This window comes from Lycorma delicatula, chromosome 2, assembly GCF_047948215.1.
Source record: "Lycorma delicatula isolate Av1 chromosome 2, ASM4794821v1, whole genome shotgun sequence".
NCBI classification, from domain to species: domain Eukaryota; kingdom Metazoa; phylum Arthropoda; class Insecta; order Hemiptera; family Fulgoridae; genus Lycorma; species Lycorma delicatula.
The window spans coordinates 206,878,739-206,896,031 of record NC_134456.1 but is presented as its reverse complement, the minus strand read 5'-3'; the positions used below and the strand labels follow the sequence as shown (position 1 = coordinate 206,896,031).

At 30.4% G+C, this 17,293-nt stretch overlaps 1 protein-coding gene across 1 annotated transcript in view; it reads left to right on the top strand.

The window, feature by feature from the left end:
• The window catches only part of LOC142320046 (kin of IRRE-like protein 3), a 722,369-nt gene that overhangs the window by 353,994 nt on the left and 351,082 nt on the right, over positions 1-17,293 (top strand). Inside the window, exon 3 of the mRNA XM_075357724.1 lies at positions 10,809-11,120. Within this exon, the coding sequence (XP_075213839.1) occupies positions 10,809-11,120 (312 nt within the window). The remainder of the gene's footprint in view (positions 1-10,808; positions 11,121-17,293) is intronic.

Sequence of the window (17,293 nt, the reverse complement as noted above, 5' to 3'; positions counted from 1 at the left end):
GCAATTGTTCTTCTATCTCTGTATTTATCCATATTTTTTTTTAAATCCTGAACATTTTATTCCAGTCTACGTTATCGAACGCCTTTTCCAGTATCTAAATTCCGTTGGTTATTTTTCTCTAATCTTCCTTCTACTATTATTATGAACGCTAAAATTGCTTCCATTGTCCCTATAATTTTCCTGAAACCAAATTGGTCTTCTACTAACAGAGTTATTTTATTTAAAAGCTGAGGAATTAATATTATTATAATATTGAATAAAATTGATTAAAAAACACAATGTTACAAAGTTATTGAGACAAACCAGTTTATCAAAATTATGATCTTAAATTAATTAAAAGAAGTACTCTGTCACTGTTTAGCTAAAATTAAAACATCAATTATTAAACGTAGGATAAAATTTTCAATACTCAAAAATATTGTTTTTTATAAGTTCAAAAAATGCAGAACTTTTACTACTGAAAAAATCCTAAATTCAATCGATCTAAATCATTAGGTACCGTACAATATTATATTGTAATAAACAGATTAAAAAAAAAATTAAGTCAATTTGTAAGCCAAATGAAATAATATCGAACCCATCGGATTGGTCTAGTGGTAAACCTGACGTCGTAGTCCGCGGATTTCGAAGTCGAAGTTCTCAGGTTCAAATCCTAATAAAGGTAGTTAATTACTTTTATTCGGATTTGAATAATAGATCGTGGTTACTGGTATTCTTTCGTGGTTGGATTTCAATTAACCACACGTCTCAGGAGTAGTCGACTTAAGTTTGCTCAAGACTACAAATTTACCGGTACAGTTACTTACACTGATAGTCGCTAATGACTTTAATTGTTGGTGCGACTATAAATAAAAGCATTACAAAAATAAAATAAAAAAAACTATTCAATTTTTAACGAATCGGCTTATGTACTAAATTTTAGATACAGAAATAATATTTCTATTTAAATAAGCAACTTTACACGTATATATAAAACCAAGTAGGCAAATCTAATATAATCCATCGGGTTGATCTAGTGGCGAACGCGTCTTACCAAATCAACATTTTAATTGAAACCCAATTGAAAAGGGTTTCAATTAACCACACAAAACACACATCTCAGAAATGATCAAACTGAGACTGTACAAGACTACACTTCATTTACACTCATACATATCAACCTCATTCATCCTGAGTAAAACCTGAACGGTAATTCCCGGAGGCTTAACAGGAAAAAGAAAGGCAAATTCAATACGAGGCATAGAACAGGATAAGAGTACGCTACGGCATAAAGAGCCAAAGTATGTCATAAAAATAATATTAATAGACGTAATAATTATCGTAACTAAGAGAAAGCAGATTATCGTCTCTTGTTATAAATATTATTATTATAACACAAAATATAGTAAAATATATATATATATTATTTTTTTCATTTAATTAATATTAAGCTATGGTGTTATTTACTGTCTCCAGACATATAATTTATTAACTCACCGGGTTGGTCTAGCGATGAAAGCGTCTTCCCAAATCAGCTGATTTGGAAGTCGACAATTCCAGCGTTCGAGTCCTAATAAAGGCAGTTACGTTTATACGGATTTGAATACTAGATCGTGAATACCGGTGTTCTTTGGTGGTTGGGTTTTTATTAACCACATATCTCAGGAATGGTCGAACTGAGCTGTACAAGACTACACTTCATTTACCCTCATACATATCATTCTCATTCATCCTCTGAAGTATTATCTGATGAACGGTAGTTACCGGAGGCTAAACAGGAAAAAGAAAGATTAAAGATACATATAATTTATTAAAGCTGTAGTCTTACAAAAGTTGTAATCATATATACAGTGACTAAACTGCATGTTTATTTGTGAAAAAATTTCAAAAATTTTAATTTGCAGAAATATTAAACAGTATTAATCGGCATCAAAGAAAGCAAGAAAAACAACAAATTTTTCAATTATTTTCTAAATTCAGACTTGATTTAATTTTGTCTTAGTAGAGACAGAATTAACGAAATATATACAGAATACTAATCTTTAATTTGGTATCGAATTCAAAAATTATTTTTTATTAAAAATATGGATAGTGCTATAAAGAATTCTGTTGAATAAAAGAAAGGCAGTTCTTAATAAACGCACCAACAGCGAGAAATTTATTTCTTAATAAAAATAAAAAGAGAAATACATAAAAACGTCTTAGTCTTTTATCAAGCGTGAGCTTTTCGAAATTCACAATAATTTTTACTTTAAATTTTTCAATTTTTTTTCTCGGATTTTCATCTAAATGATATCATATTATAAATATAAATATTAAAAAAATGATAAGAATTATTTTCAAATCGTGTAATATGATAATGTAATTTTCGTTTAATAATTCGTGTTTAACTCAAGAACAAAATAAAGTAAATGATCGTCAACCTCGATTCATTTGTGGAGAATGAGCGTTGAACGAACATAAAAAAAAAGCTGGCCAACTATTGGACGACTTTCACGGCTAATTCTATTTTAATAATAAAAAATTAAAGACCTAGAACCAAAAAAATAAATAAGATAAATATATTTTTTAGAAAAGGGAAATAAATTTTAAGAAAAATTTTTCTATTAATATTCATATACAGGTTAAGCTTAATAAATTTGCTTGAAATAAATTTTCTCTAAATATAACACCCCTTTTAATAAAGGCTAAAATAAGCAAAATAAAATTTTTAAAAATCCTTTATACATTTTATGACCGAGCCTATAATTAAAAAAAAATAGGCATTTATTGAGAGCTTTATATATGAAGTTAATATCTTTCTAAATATTTTTGAAAAACATTTAAAACAAAAAAAAACATATTTCAATTTTATGAGGCGAGGGGGTTAACTTAAAAAAAGTTTTTAGATTACTTATATATATATATATATATATATATATATATTACTTATATATATATATGACGAAGCAGGAGCGATATAGAATGCCGAATAGCACTAGCGAAACGAGCCTTCAGTCAGAAATATAATTTGTTTACATCAAAAATTAATTTAAATGTCAGGAAAAGATTTCTGAAAGTATATATTTGGAGTGTCGCTTTATATGGAAGTGAAACTTGGACGATCGGAGTATATGAGAAGAAAAGATTAGAAGCTTTTGAAATGTGGTGCTATAGGAGAATGTTAAAAATCAGACGGGTGGATAAAGTGACAAATGAAGAGGTATTGCGGCAAATAGATGAAGAAAGAAGCATTTGGAAAAATATAGTTAAAAGAAGAGACAGACTTATAGGCCACATACTAAGGCATCCTGGAATAGTCGCTTTAATATTGGAAGGACAGGTAGAAGGAAGAAATTGTGTAGGCAGGCCACGTTTGGAATATGTAAAACAAATTGTTAGGGATGTAGGATGTAGAGGGTATACTGAAATGAAACAACTAGCACTAGATAGGAAACATTGGAGAGCTGCATCAAACCAGTCAAATGACTGAAGACAAAAAAAAAAATAACAAATCTGCTATAATGAAATTAAATCTAAAGCTATCTCCGATATCCTTTCACACCCTTAAGAATAAAAAAATATATATATAATCAATGGACCATATACAGAAATATTTCTCTGTATAAAAAAAGATATTTCGTGGGTTTGTTCGTTTGTTGTATGAGGTACATTTTTATTTTAGCTGCTATTGGCGAAAAACGGACCAATGGTGGTACGCCGCGCGGCTGCGCGCAATGTACGGACGATTCATTCATTCGAACGATTATACTTTTTAATACGAATGATTTATTTGAAATTATATAAGTGTTTAGGGGGACAAAAATTGGAAAACATTGGGGTTAGAGCTGTGTTAAAAAATCACAACTCAAGAAACAGCTGAACATGTTCAGGATTTTGAACCTTTCATTGTAAAAGTTTCTGTTATTGTTTGTACGCTAAATCCGTGAACGTTATTTAGTTACAATTGGCAAAAAAAATTAACAAAATCATGTGTAATGAAATATAAACCATGTAACATTTTTGCCTTTTCTCTAGTTTGAACTAATCTTGAAGAAAAATGGTTACGTGAAAACAAACATTCGTTCATACAAATGTAAATATTTGCACACATATGAACGCAAATACATATATACATATGTTTTATGGTCTAAACTAACTAACTGTACCCTAAAATGTAAAAATTTGCGAAAAAACCCGATACCCCATTTTTGACATGATCACCATATATATCTCTCTTTAATATAGCTGTTCTAGTAATATATACATAGAGTAGAAAAAAATATATATATAGTAGAATCCACATTAGAAAGTAAAAAATTATTTGTGTGTGTGTGTATATATATATATATATATATATATATATATATATATATATATATATATATATTATTTGTCAGTCGAGCTGCGAACCTCCACCTTCATTTGAAGTCATTTACAAGAATTACTTAATTAATTTTCATTCATCATACAACATATATGCCCATCCAATTATCGCTAAGAATTTAATTAATCGCCGAATAATTAACCGATGAAAACTAAATGAAAGGATATTGAACAATCGCCTAAATGGAATTCCCTTTCAGATATTCGGAATAACTTTCTGTTAACGCAACAACAATTTGGTAAAGCGATCGTGCTATTTCATCCTTATAGACAGTTATCTATACCGTATCGTACTTTACTCGTGCTATCATCAATGATCATTACCGCTGACAATACCGACATTATAAAACAATAATTATCATCGATCGTCTAATCATCGTGGCGCTGAAAAGAGATGATAGAGATATTTGTTGTGCCTGCTGCAGTAAAGGGATGGTGTATGTACAACGGTAATACTAGTAGCAGCAATAATAGCGGCGGCATGTAGAATTGAGGGGTTAATGCTGATAATGCTGATGCTGATTTGTCCCTCGTTGATTTGCTAGTCGTTGCTGAATGACTCCGCACTCTATGAATAGTTCATTACCTGTCGTTGCCATAACCTCTCCCACGATCCACCCTTTCGACCTCACCCTTCATCTGCTACACCATAATGCTATAATAATGGTAGCTCCGTGCTTTACCGCAATCCCAAACACCAAACAACTAACCGTACCGCAATTCAGATGCTCAATAAACAATCTATCTTGTAATAATAATTTAATTTAATTTTTCTCATTACAGGAGGTGCGTTTGTATAACATAACTTTTGTAGTATTCGATTTTCTTAATTTATTCACGGATGAGATGTTTGTATATACTCATTATCTCTGATTGTCGATGTAAAATATAATCGGATCCAATTTGCATCAATTATTGTTAATTTGGAAAATGAAAAATAATCTAGAAATAATTGTTTAATCATCAAAAAAAACCAACGATGAATTTTCCGGGCTACGCCAAAAACATTTTGAAATTCAATTTCAATTATATTAGAACTTAAAAAAATATATTTACGACTTACTGAAAATTTGAGGGCTCATTTGCTCCCTGCATAAGGCGATGTACCTACTGCATCAGAGGGTCTTTTTTTATATTTAAAATATTTACTAAAATTGATTTTAAATAAATTAAAATAAAAAAAAACTTTCAATTTGTTTTTTTTTTATTTTTATTGGCAACTCAATCTGACATATCACAGCAGAGACATAAAGTTATTTTACTGACTTTATTACGTATCAAAAACTGTTTTGAGCATTAAAAATCTGAATTGAATTGCGAAAAATATTTTATTCATTTTGGGCCTTCCATACTCAAGAGGAACACTATTTGGATAAAATTAACTTATAAATATAGTTATAAAGATAAAATAACAATAATTTCAAAAAATAACTTTTTAGAATAGTTTAATTCCACCTTTATTCTAAATAAACAAAGTTTTAATTTTCTAAAAAGAAGGTTCATTTTTTTTGGTTAATGTTTTTTTTTCAAGAAACATTAAAGAGTAAGGGCTGACGAAAAATTAAAATATTTACATTTCAAATTCAACGGGTAACGATCGAGATGGTTTTATTATTTTTTTTTAAATTATCTAAAAATAAAAAATAAATTTTATTATAGGCCATTGGAATGAGTTGGGCAAAAGGTAAATATTTGCCTATTTATAATAGGCAAATTTATAATAAATTTGCCTATATTATAATAAATTTATTATGTTATAAAATAGCCTAATAATAATTTATTATAAATAACCTATTTATAGGCTATTTATAATAAATGGTATTAACCATTTATAATGGTTTGAAGGCCATTGATATAGAAAATATAAATCAAAAAAAACTTCCATTAGTCCCTTTTCTGAAGGAAGATATAACCAAAAAAAAGGAAAAGAATAATTAATTTGTGATCTTGATAAAAAAAACTTCAACTATCGTAAGAATATTTATTTTACCAAAGTGCTCCTGTAAAAACTTGAAATTTTATTTCGACTAAAACAATTCCACCCATTTATCCAATTTTGCAAAACTTTAATACATTTTTTCAAGATCCAATGTCGGAGATTTATTTGACATATGAGACTGGATTATTTTTTTGTACGTCTACAATCTACAAATACATTGAAAACATTATACTAAAAAAGCTGACAATACAGTTGTAGGACTTTATAGTCACTTCTCTAAAGCCGCGTTCCGGGAAAGTTCAACTGTGGGTTGTTTCTGATGTACGACTTACATACACATACATAGACTAAACTAAACTTAATTTAAAATATTTATCATTTTATTTAAATAATTTTTCGTTTATTTACGTCAATAATTCTACGTAAAGCGCGCGCGTATAAGGTATTTAATTCGCGCGGGTATGGCGGTACAGCGGCGACGGACGGCACTAACTAAGCTAATGTAATTTCACAACTTACATGAAAAAAACCTCACTTGTACGGTCGGCAGACTGGTGTAGTCGCAAGGCTTAACGAAGTTACCGAATCAGCCAGGCGATCGATCCGACCCAGCTAGACCGAGTTACTTTTTACACCTTAAATATTATTAATTTATTTAATTCTACCACTCTTCTGTGACGTTACAACATAATAGCCGACTAAAATAGAATTTTTGTGGGTGGGGGTGTGATTTTGCAAAGATCTTTTTGCAAATATTGTTATTTTTTAATTGAAAAATATTATCTTAATTAGGCGAAATCTCGAGATGCTAAGGATAACCTTGCTCTACCAGCCTTCCCCCATGATCTTTTAAGTTGCAAATTTAATGGCATATTTAAAAGTAGTCTGACCAAGTTTGGTCAAAATCGGTCCAATAGTTCTGGAAATATAAGGCGATTTAGAGGCCGACACCGAACACACACATCTAAATACGAACATAACATCGGGGAAATTTCCATCCGGTTTTTTGGGTTCCTTAGGTGCCAAAACGTAAAGATCCGGTGAAAACCGCATATGCCCAAATTAGACGATATCCCTTTTAAGGAAAGTATTGTAATCGTGCTATATCTCTGCTAAAGCGCTATTTAGACGGGTAAGAAAAAACCTTGTAAATAGTGTACAAATTCCTTGAAATATTTTTAAAAATTGTTCCTTTCAGTAGAAATATTTTATTTTTTCCACGTAAAAGTTCCTTTTGAATTACGTTATAAATTGACAGATAAAATAAAAAAGTTATGTAAAAGGTTGAATGGAAAGTTATTCCACGTGCGATGTCAACCACACAAACCTACATTCTTGGAATTCTATTTCAGACGATTGCAAGGGTTTTTTCCTTATTTCATCCTTTTAAACCATACAGTTTACCGTAATTGTGAGCCTCTTATTTATGTCTAATTCACTGAATTTTTCATTTTTTGGCATAAGTTTTTTGTCTCACTCATTTAAATGCTGTGAGGTGAAATTTATGTCTCTTTTTTTTTCTTTATTATAATTATGTAGAATTTAAGTTAGAATGAAATTTCGAATAGAAAAATGTATATATTGAAAAGAAAACAAAAAAAAAATTGGAAAAAAGGTTTCGTAGCAATTTATTGAAGTATTGTTGTCTTAGGCGTAACAGTCGGCTTGTAAATATCTTTCAAGATATCGACAAAGATGAATCGGCAAAGAAAATATTAGATTTTTTTAACAGGATAAACTTGGTTTTCATAAATAAAAAAGATTTGATGGAAAAACGAATTTCTAAAAAGGAAATCCATAATAGAGAATTTTTTTGAAAAATTTTCAAAAATTAGTTTTTTAAACAAAAAGAAAATGTTGAAATAAGATTAAGAAGAAAAAGAAAGAAACACCACAATAAAGTAATGAAGAAATTAATCTCCTCTCACTCACTCTCTCTCTCTCTCTCTCTCACGCATGCACCCTCGCAGGCTCTCGCAGGGAGAGAAAGAGAGAGAGATAAAGTATCAAATTGGAAAAACAGAAAACAATACAATAAGGCGAAATAAAAGTTGTAATGTACAACAGTGGCCTAATCGAACAAAAATTAAAAATACATTTTAAAATATTACAACTAACTTTTTCAAAAAGGTATTAAATTTATATATAATTTTAATTTTAACATGTCTCCTATTTTTTTTTTTTAATTTTATGAAAATATAAATTTCATTCAATGCGGTAGAAGGCCTTTCCGCATTTTTAAAAAATTTAAATGAACTGTAGGTCTAAGATAGGAGATTAACGCCATGTTTCGTTAGTATTAACTAAGAATAGAAACACAATAAAGAAAACTTAAAACAAGTAACTGAAGAAATAGTAACGAATGAGAGAGGAACCTCACTGAGCATGAATTATTATCGATTTGGTCGCCAATTACCACTAAAATATTATTTAATATTACTTAAAAGTAGAAATGCTGAATAAGTGTAACCTAACTTTTTGGTTTTCATATCGGTATTTTAATTTATGTATTGATTCATCCAGAATATTTTAGTATAAATTTTTTGCATCAGGACACATAATATTATTTTATGATAAAAAACATGTCATAGTACAGAGGCTAATTCTTGTTTTCAAATATGAATTACAAAATACATTTAAAATTACATCATTTTTATTTGACGACTGTGATAAAACAATAATTTTCATCGCCTTATTTTACCTAAAAAGTAAAAAAGGTAAATTTTTCGTCTTTCTTTTAATATTCTATTGTTAATAATTAAAATTATAGTAAAACCTTTGTAAAAATGTTAAAAACACTTGGATTATCGTTTATGTATGTATGTGTATATATATATATATACACACATACATACATAAGCTGATTTATAACTTTTTTAAGTGCAAAAAATTCGGTACACTTGGAAGAAAATCTTTCAATATATCGCGTTGCTCATAAGCTACCAATATGAATTTGCAATAGAACCCTGAAAGAAAAGAAATCTCAAGAAACCTGGCCTGTAAAAGAGTACGAATATGTATAAGCTATATATATATTTTTTCTCACCAAGATTTCCTAACTAGTGCCAGTCGTTTCATTTCCGTATACTCCCTACATCCAACTTACCTAACAATTTGTTTTATATATTCTAAATGTTGCCTGCCTGCACAATTTTTCCCTTCTACCTGCCCCAATGATATTAAAGCGACTATTCCAGGATGCCTTAATATGTGGCTTCTAAGTCTGTCCTCTTCTTTTTACTGTATTTTTCCAAATGCTTCTTTCTTCATCAATTTGCCGCAACACCTCTTCGTTTGTCACTTTATCCACCCATCTCATTTTTAACATTTTCTATAGCATCACATTTCAAAAGATTTTAATCTTTCCTTCTCAGATACTCCGATCGTCCAAGTTTTACTTCCATATAAAGCTATGCTCAAAACATATGCGTTCAAAAATCTTCTCCTGACGTTTAAATTAATTTTTCATATAAGCAAATTATATTTCTAACTGAAAGCTCGTTTCGCCTGTGCTATTCGGCATTTTATATCGCTTCTGCTTCGTCCAGCATTAGTAATTCTACTTCCCAAATAACAAAATTCTTCTACCTTCATAATATTTTCTTTTCCTATTTTTGTATTCAGTGATTCATCTACATTATTTCTACTACGTTTCATTACTTTCGTTTTGTTTTTGTATATTTTCATGCGGCAGTTCTTGGTAGTCCGTTCATTTTCTTCTAAATCTTTTTTACTCTCTGCTAGAATTACATCATCAGCACATAGTAGCATTTTTATCTTTTCACCTTGAATCTTTTAAATTGTTCTTTAACATCATTAACTGCTAGTTCTGTGTAAAAATTAAAAAGTAACGGGGCTAGGGAATATCCTTGACGGACTTTTTTACTACGGCTTCTTTCTTATGTTCTTCGATTAATACTGTTGCTGTTTGGTTCCTGTAAATGTTAGCAATTGTTCTTCTATCTATGTACTTGAATCGTGATTTTTTAAAATGCTGAACATTTTACTCCAATTTACGTTTATACAGTTATTTTCTAAGTCTATAAATGCCAAGGATGTTGGTTTTTTTTCTTTAATCTTACTTCTAGTATTAATCTGAGCGCTAAAATTGCTTCCCTTGTCCCTATACTTTTCCTGAAACCAAACTGGTCTTCTCGTAACACTTCTTCCACACTCCTCTCAATTCTTCTGTACAGAATTCTAGTTAAGATTTTTTATGCATGACTAGTTAAGTTAATTTTTCTCTAATCTTCACATTTATCTGTATATATATAAATATATTTATAATATATTCTAAATAATTATTATTAAAGAAGTTATAGACTCATAAGTAGCATCAGTTTTCGTAAGTATATACTGCATATACAAATATATTTTTTTCTTTTTTCACTTTGTTCGATTATAATATATAAATCAATTATAATATATAGGTGTACAAATAAAATACTTCATTTTATATTTGATTTTTTATCAATTTTACAAAATAAAATATTAACCTATACTTTTCCTTTTAAATCTGTTACAGAAGCACCAAGCGCGCTTTACCTAGTAGTAGAAGGTCGCCGATTAGATCCTGGTAATGAATTTATTCCGGTTAAAGAAAAAACGGCGTTGGAAGTCGAATGTGTGGCAGAAGGAGGTGTACCGGCAGGAGCGGCAACGTTAAGATGGGCGCTAAAAGGTAACGGATTGGAAGCGGTAGGAAGCGGCTTGGCACGGTCTAGGGCGACGATTCCTCATCTACAACGCGGACACCATAACGCTACACTTGTTTGTCTTTTGTTGCATCCTGCACTTCCTGGACCCGCAAACACTTCTCTACGACTTGATGTGCAATGTAAGTAGAACAAAACTTTTACTTTTATTTTAGGAGGAAATAGTCGGGGTTACTCTGCTGCTGCCGGACAACGATAGAGTCCGATGGTAGTTACCCTTTTCAAATCATATCACTGATTTATCAGATATAGCTTGATAAAACGGGGGTACTAATCTTCACTCGCAGAATCGGAAATGAGAAAGAAGAAACTTAGAGCATGTCGAGAAAGCAAGAAACGGTAATAAAGAAATATCTAGCGATGAACCGCATCACAAGTAATATAACCCCACCCAGAAGGTAAATACAATTTTCCGCCCTGACATTAGGCACCTTTCCTATAGGTAAGGAAATTAAGGAAGACCGTATGAAATGGAGCAGGACATTACTCTTAACCGATATTTCGTTCGATATAATATGTGTAAATACATTTTTTTCTCCAGAAATTGTAGTCTCAAAAACAGGCTCGGATTTTTTAAACGAACAAAAGTTAAACTATTAAGCGTGTATGCAATAACCATTTTTAACCAGTATCTCATTGGAAAATAAGGATTTTAAGAATTATACATAATTTAATAAAAATTAGATTGTTTTTTTTAAAGTCAGGATATGAATATATCATCGTGATTCATTCTGAATATTCTAGAAATCGTTCACCAAATCTGTACTGTAAAACGTATTAAAAAATGTTGGGAGTAATCATCAGAGTGTAAATATTAATAAATTTAAAACAAGCCTATTTTTCCCATGAAAACCGTCTGAAAACTTTACGTTGAAGATTTTCAATCAGACTCTATATTTGATTAAAATACTAAATATATCATTTTATGCGTAATTTTGAAAGTAAAAAGTTAAGTTTACTATAAATAACTTTTATTAATCTGTATATATAAAAATGTTAAGTTCGTTTGTGTACGGCTTCAAAAACTCAAAATGTTCTGCACCGATTGAGCTCAAATTTTAGCACGATATATAACCCGCATCAAAGATTGTTTTCATCTATTTTTAATAAATCTATCTATTTATTTTTAATTTGTACATTTTTAATTTGGAAATGTAAACAAAGGAAAACCAATCAGATCAATGCAAGATGTCCGCTGTCAAACACAACGACCAAATTTCTTTGAATTATATTTAACAGCTAAAACATCTGTATTTTATTAAAAAAAAACAAAAAAACACCAAAACAAAAAGAAAAGCCACAAAGAAGGACAACCGCAGTTGGTGATGATATGAATGATTCATATCGTATGAAAATGCCATGCCTGATCGGGATTCCAACTCGGAACCACCGGATTAAAGTCCGAGACGTTACCACTCGCGCCACGGAGGCCGGCAAACATATTCGTTAGGATCCGAATAAAAACACGACTTACCAATATGGCGTTGTGTGTTAAACCAATTTTATACGGACTATAATTACTTTTAATACGCGAAACCCTTTGCAATGATTGAACATTACTTAAACCTCTTCAAAAATTATTCCTTTTGTACAAAGCCACATTTTGATATCATTGTTTTTCTACAACAAGGCTGGAATTCTTTTCGTTTATGATAAGAAGCGTTGTCGAAGACAATAACCGAATTCGCTTCCAAAGGACATAATACACCGCTAAACTATTTCTAAATAATTCAAATTTGTGTAATTTTTTTTACGAATCGCGTTTTTATTAAAATCTCACCTTTTTCTCAATTGACCTGCGGGATTTTGTTTTCTTTGGAGACCGTAATTCATTAGTAGATTCATACTCGAGAATCACGTTGTACACTGAAGCAGCACAACTTCTACTTACGTTAGCAGCTTATTAACATCTGAAATCAACGCCGTTTGATTATTCTGTAATTTGTAAGCTTTACTCTGCTTTTGTAAGCATTTAAAATGATGTGTTTTTTCGCACGAAAGGACTTTTTTTCGCAGCCCACAAATCTTTATATATAAAAATGTTAAGTTCGTTTGTGTACGCTTCAAAAACTCAAAATGTTCTGCACCGATTGAGCTCAAATTTTAGCAAGATATATAACCCGCATCAAAGATTATTTTTATCTATTTTTCGCATCAGTCACATACCCGCGACCGCGAGAAAACAGTTTTTTTAACGGTCAGTTGTGTACCAGTGACCGCGCCATCTGCCGGAAGCGAGGGGAACACTCGCCATACTAGCTAACGACAACCGCAGTCACATGTGAAACAATACCTGTTCCCAATTACATTGTTTATTAACAAAAAAAAAAAAAAAAACGTATCCACTTGCATCTGATTCAGATTACTGTACAAACTGAATTAAATATTCACTTTAATCGAGGTACTTTTGTGTGATCGTGTCGTGATTGAGCTGCGCCTTTCACCAAGCTCTGAATTTATTAGAAAACGACCGACAGTGGGATATATGTATTAATAACGCATGCAACACTACACATCCAAACCAAATTCGCGCATTATTCGCAATTATATTGACCTCTTATTTCCCTTCATCTCCCACAGAGTTATGGGAAAGATATCGATCGCATATGGCTGAGGATATTTTGCTTAGAGTACGCCTAGAAAATACCAATATGACCATGGAATTTACAGAAGGCATTTACAACGAAGCATTGATAAATATTGAAGACAAGTGCTTAGCTATTGCAAATAAAGTTCTTAGTCAATTGGGAATGCCAGCACCTACCCGAGCTGCGATTGCTTCATTCGATGTGGATTTACGCCGTGAACAGAGTTACAACATTGGTGATCTTCAGTCATATGCCCAATCAAACATTCCCAAATTAACGCGTGAACAGAAAGGCATTTATGAACGCATAATGCAAATGATAAATGACGGAGTTGGGGGGATCTTCTTCTTGGATGCGCCAGGAGGAACTGGGAAAACATTCCTCATTAGATTGATTCTAGCAACGGTTCGATCAAAAAATGACAATTATCCTGTTGCAGAATATTAATCAGCCAAAACTCTGCAACGGCACGCCACTTGCAGTTAAGAAATTGATGAATAACGTAGTGGAAGCAACGATTTTAACGGGGCCTTTCAAAGATAAAGATGTCCTCATTCCTCGAATACCCATAATCCCGACCGATACACCATTTTAATTTAAAAGATTGCAATTCCCAATTCGATTGGCATTTGCAATCACAATCAATAAAGCTCAAGGTCAATCTTTAGAATTGTGTGGTTTAGATTTAGATGCGGATTGCTTCTCACATGGGCAACTGTATGTTGCGTGTTCCCGAGTCGGCAAACCAGATAGCCTTTATATCTACGCAGACAATGGAAGAACAAAAAATATTGTATATCCACAAGTATTGCAAAATTAAACTTTTATGAAACGTATGCTTTGTTTTGTTTCTCATTTCTCATCCATGCAACCACAATGTGCCACAGCGAAGCGTGGCGGGTAGAGCTAGTTATTTATAAGTTAAATCCGTATTTTTATATAAAAGATACTTTGTTCAAAAATCATTATATTTGTGGCATTAACTTTTTATTTTTATTAATCAAGCTTTCAACTTTAACTCATAGAAGGGAGTGCACCAAAATGTTGTACCGTTTCCCAAATTAATCTGTGTATTTTATTTTGAAAAACCGGAATTTAACTTCTATTAAGAATATTAAAAATATTTATTTATATAATAACAACGCAAATGCAGGCAATAATGCTAATTTTTTGATAAGATGATCACACCCTGTTAAGGAGAGAGCAAAAATACTAAACCATCTAATTATGACTTCATTGTTCTTATTCTATAACAAGTAACGCATTTTTTTATTCTTCCTCGTTAATATTTCATTTTACGAATATACAAAATTGATTAATTCCACTGGTTTTAATTATTCTACTTTAAAAAATATGTTTAGCTATTTTATCTTCATGGATTACATAGGCTCAAAAAATCAGAATAAATTATTTAAATTATGGTTAGATGAATAAACGATAAATTTACGTGAACGTTTTTTTTTCATTTATATATATAGTGTCCTTTAAAGGTGAGGCCACACTCTAGGAAGTGATTCCACTTAACATACTGAAAAAAAAATGTTAGTGAACATAAGTCCAAAAACGCATGTTTTTGTCTGTTCGCTATTTTGTGATTTAAAAAAAAGATTATATTTCAAGAACGGTCGGAGATAATACAATAAAATTTTGTACTTTATTTTAAACTAACATTTTTTAACAGGAAAAAAAATGATATCCACGATATCCGCTATGTCGGTTGAGGTCTACTTTTTGCAATAACTGTTGTTTGTCGTCGGATTTTTACGACTAAGGTGTCGTTTTGTTCACAAAAAATGCTTCATAATTTTTATAATAACAATTTGATAAATCTCATAATTCCTAATATATTTAAGATTGAAAAATTGAAACGACCGCCATTTTGAAATTTGTCAACGAAAAGTATCGTTTTTTTTCTATTTAATTTAATATTAAATATATTAATAATTTTTTTCTTAAAAATCACAAAATGACGGACAGATAGAAAAATATGCGTTTTCGGACCTATGTTCACTGGACATTTTTTCTTTAGTATGTTAAGTAGAATCACTTTCTATAGTTTGGTCTCATCTTTTAAGGACACTCTGTATACAACCTATATTTTACATAGGTTACTTTTTTTTCTGTTTAACCTCTGGAAATTACCGTTCAGATATTAATTCAGAGGATGAATGAAGATGATATGTATGACTGTAAATAAAGTAGTCTTGTACAGTCTCAGTTCAACCATTTCTGAGAGGTGTGGTTAATTGAAACCCAACCACCAAAGAACACCGGTATCCACGATCTAGTATTCAAATCCTTATAAAAAAGAAACTGGCGTTACTAAGATTTGAACGCTGGAAGTCTTGACTTCCAATTCAGCTGATTTGGGAAGACGCGTTCACCACTAGACCAACCCGATGGGTTACGTTTATGTTGATTATTCATTACAGAAAAGAAATTAATTACAATAAAATTACAAAAAATAGAGTTTTAATTATTAAAAATGTAAAGTACGATTATGAATGAAATTTAATTTAATAAATTCAGATTCTATTGCATAGTATTTTTAAATTATTCATCGATTAGCTATTTATTAGAAATTATTATGAAAATATAATTCAACATAGTTCAACTTATTTCAAATAACTTGAAATTTTGTGAAGAAGTTTAAATTTAACTTTAAGCTTAATGTACTCTAAACTTACAGTTCTACGTTCACAATCTTAAATATCAAAATAGCTCGTAAAAATTTTATATATTTTTTTTTTAAATATAAAAAATTACACAATAAACCATTATTTTTGAGAGTTGTTAGTTAATTTTTGCTGAGTGGCAATATTAAAAATCATTTTTGAAAAGTTTGAAACGTTATATAAAAATCATCAAATAAAAAAAAAATGAACGATAGAAAATAAATGAACCGCATTATGACAGAGTACATGAATACCGAATGTATAGAATATACAGGGGAATATGAACATTAAGCAAACTGCAAATTCACGTTAAAGGAAGATAATCGAGCGTACAGCCTTCTCTTGATTTTTATGGGTGGTCAAACAAGATTACTAAAATCATTCATCACTTTAAGAATTAGTGACTGAATGAGGGATAAAAATGGAAGGGAAGAAATGAGATCATTGCTTGAATGTAGGAAAATATGAGGGTAAAGCGATCGGTTATAACTTTTATTGTGCAGTCCTATAAAGTTTTAAGTAATAGCTAACACTTTATATAACATTAACGACAAAAAGACCTCTACACAGAATTTCGGTTCATTTATAAATATATTATTATTATTTGTTTATTATTAATAATATTAATAAAATAAAACTAATCGATTTATACTACTCACCATATATCTTTCACAATGAGTTTGTAACGTAAAAACTCGTTTCATAATATAATGAAGCATTAAGGGGAGACTTATTTTATTCTCAGTTCCAGCCAGTTTCCGTAAATCTACGCACAGAAATTTCTTAAAGAAAATTTAATTCCCCCTAAATTTTAAGATTTTAAGCCCCCTAAATTTTATGTCTATCAACCAATTTTTTTTTTTTTAATGCTTATATTTACAATCGCATCAACAATTACAGTCATTGGCGACTAAAGTAACACTACATGATCATAAAACAAAAATAAACGATAAAGAATAAACATAGACAAGTACTAACAACAACAAATACAAACTAAACTACATAAATCAGACAAAAATCACTAAATTGTAT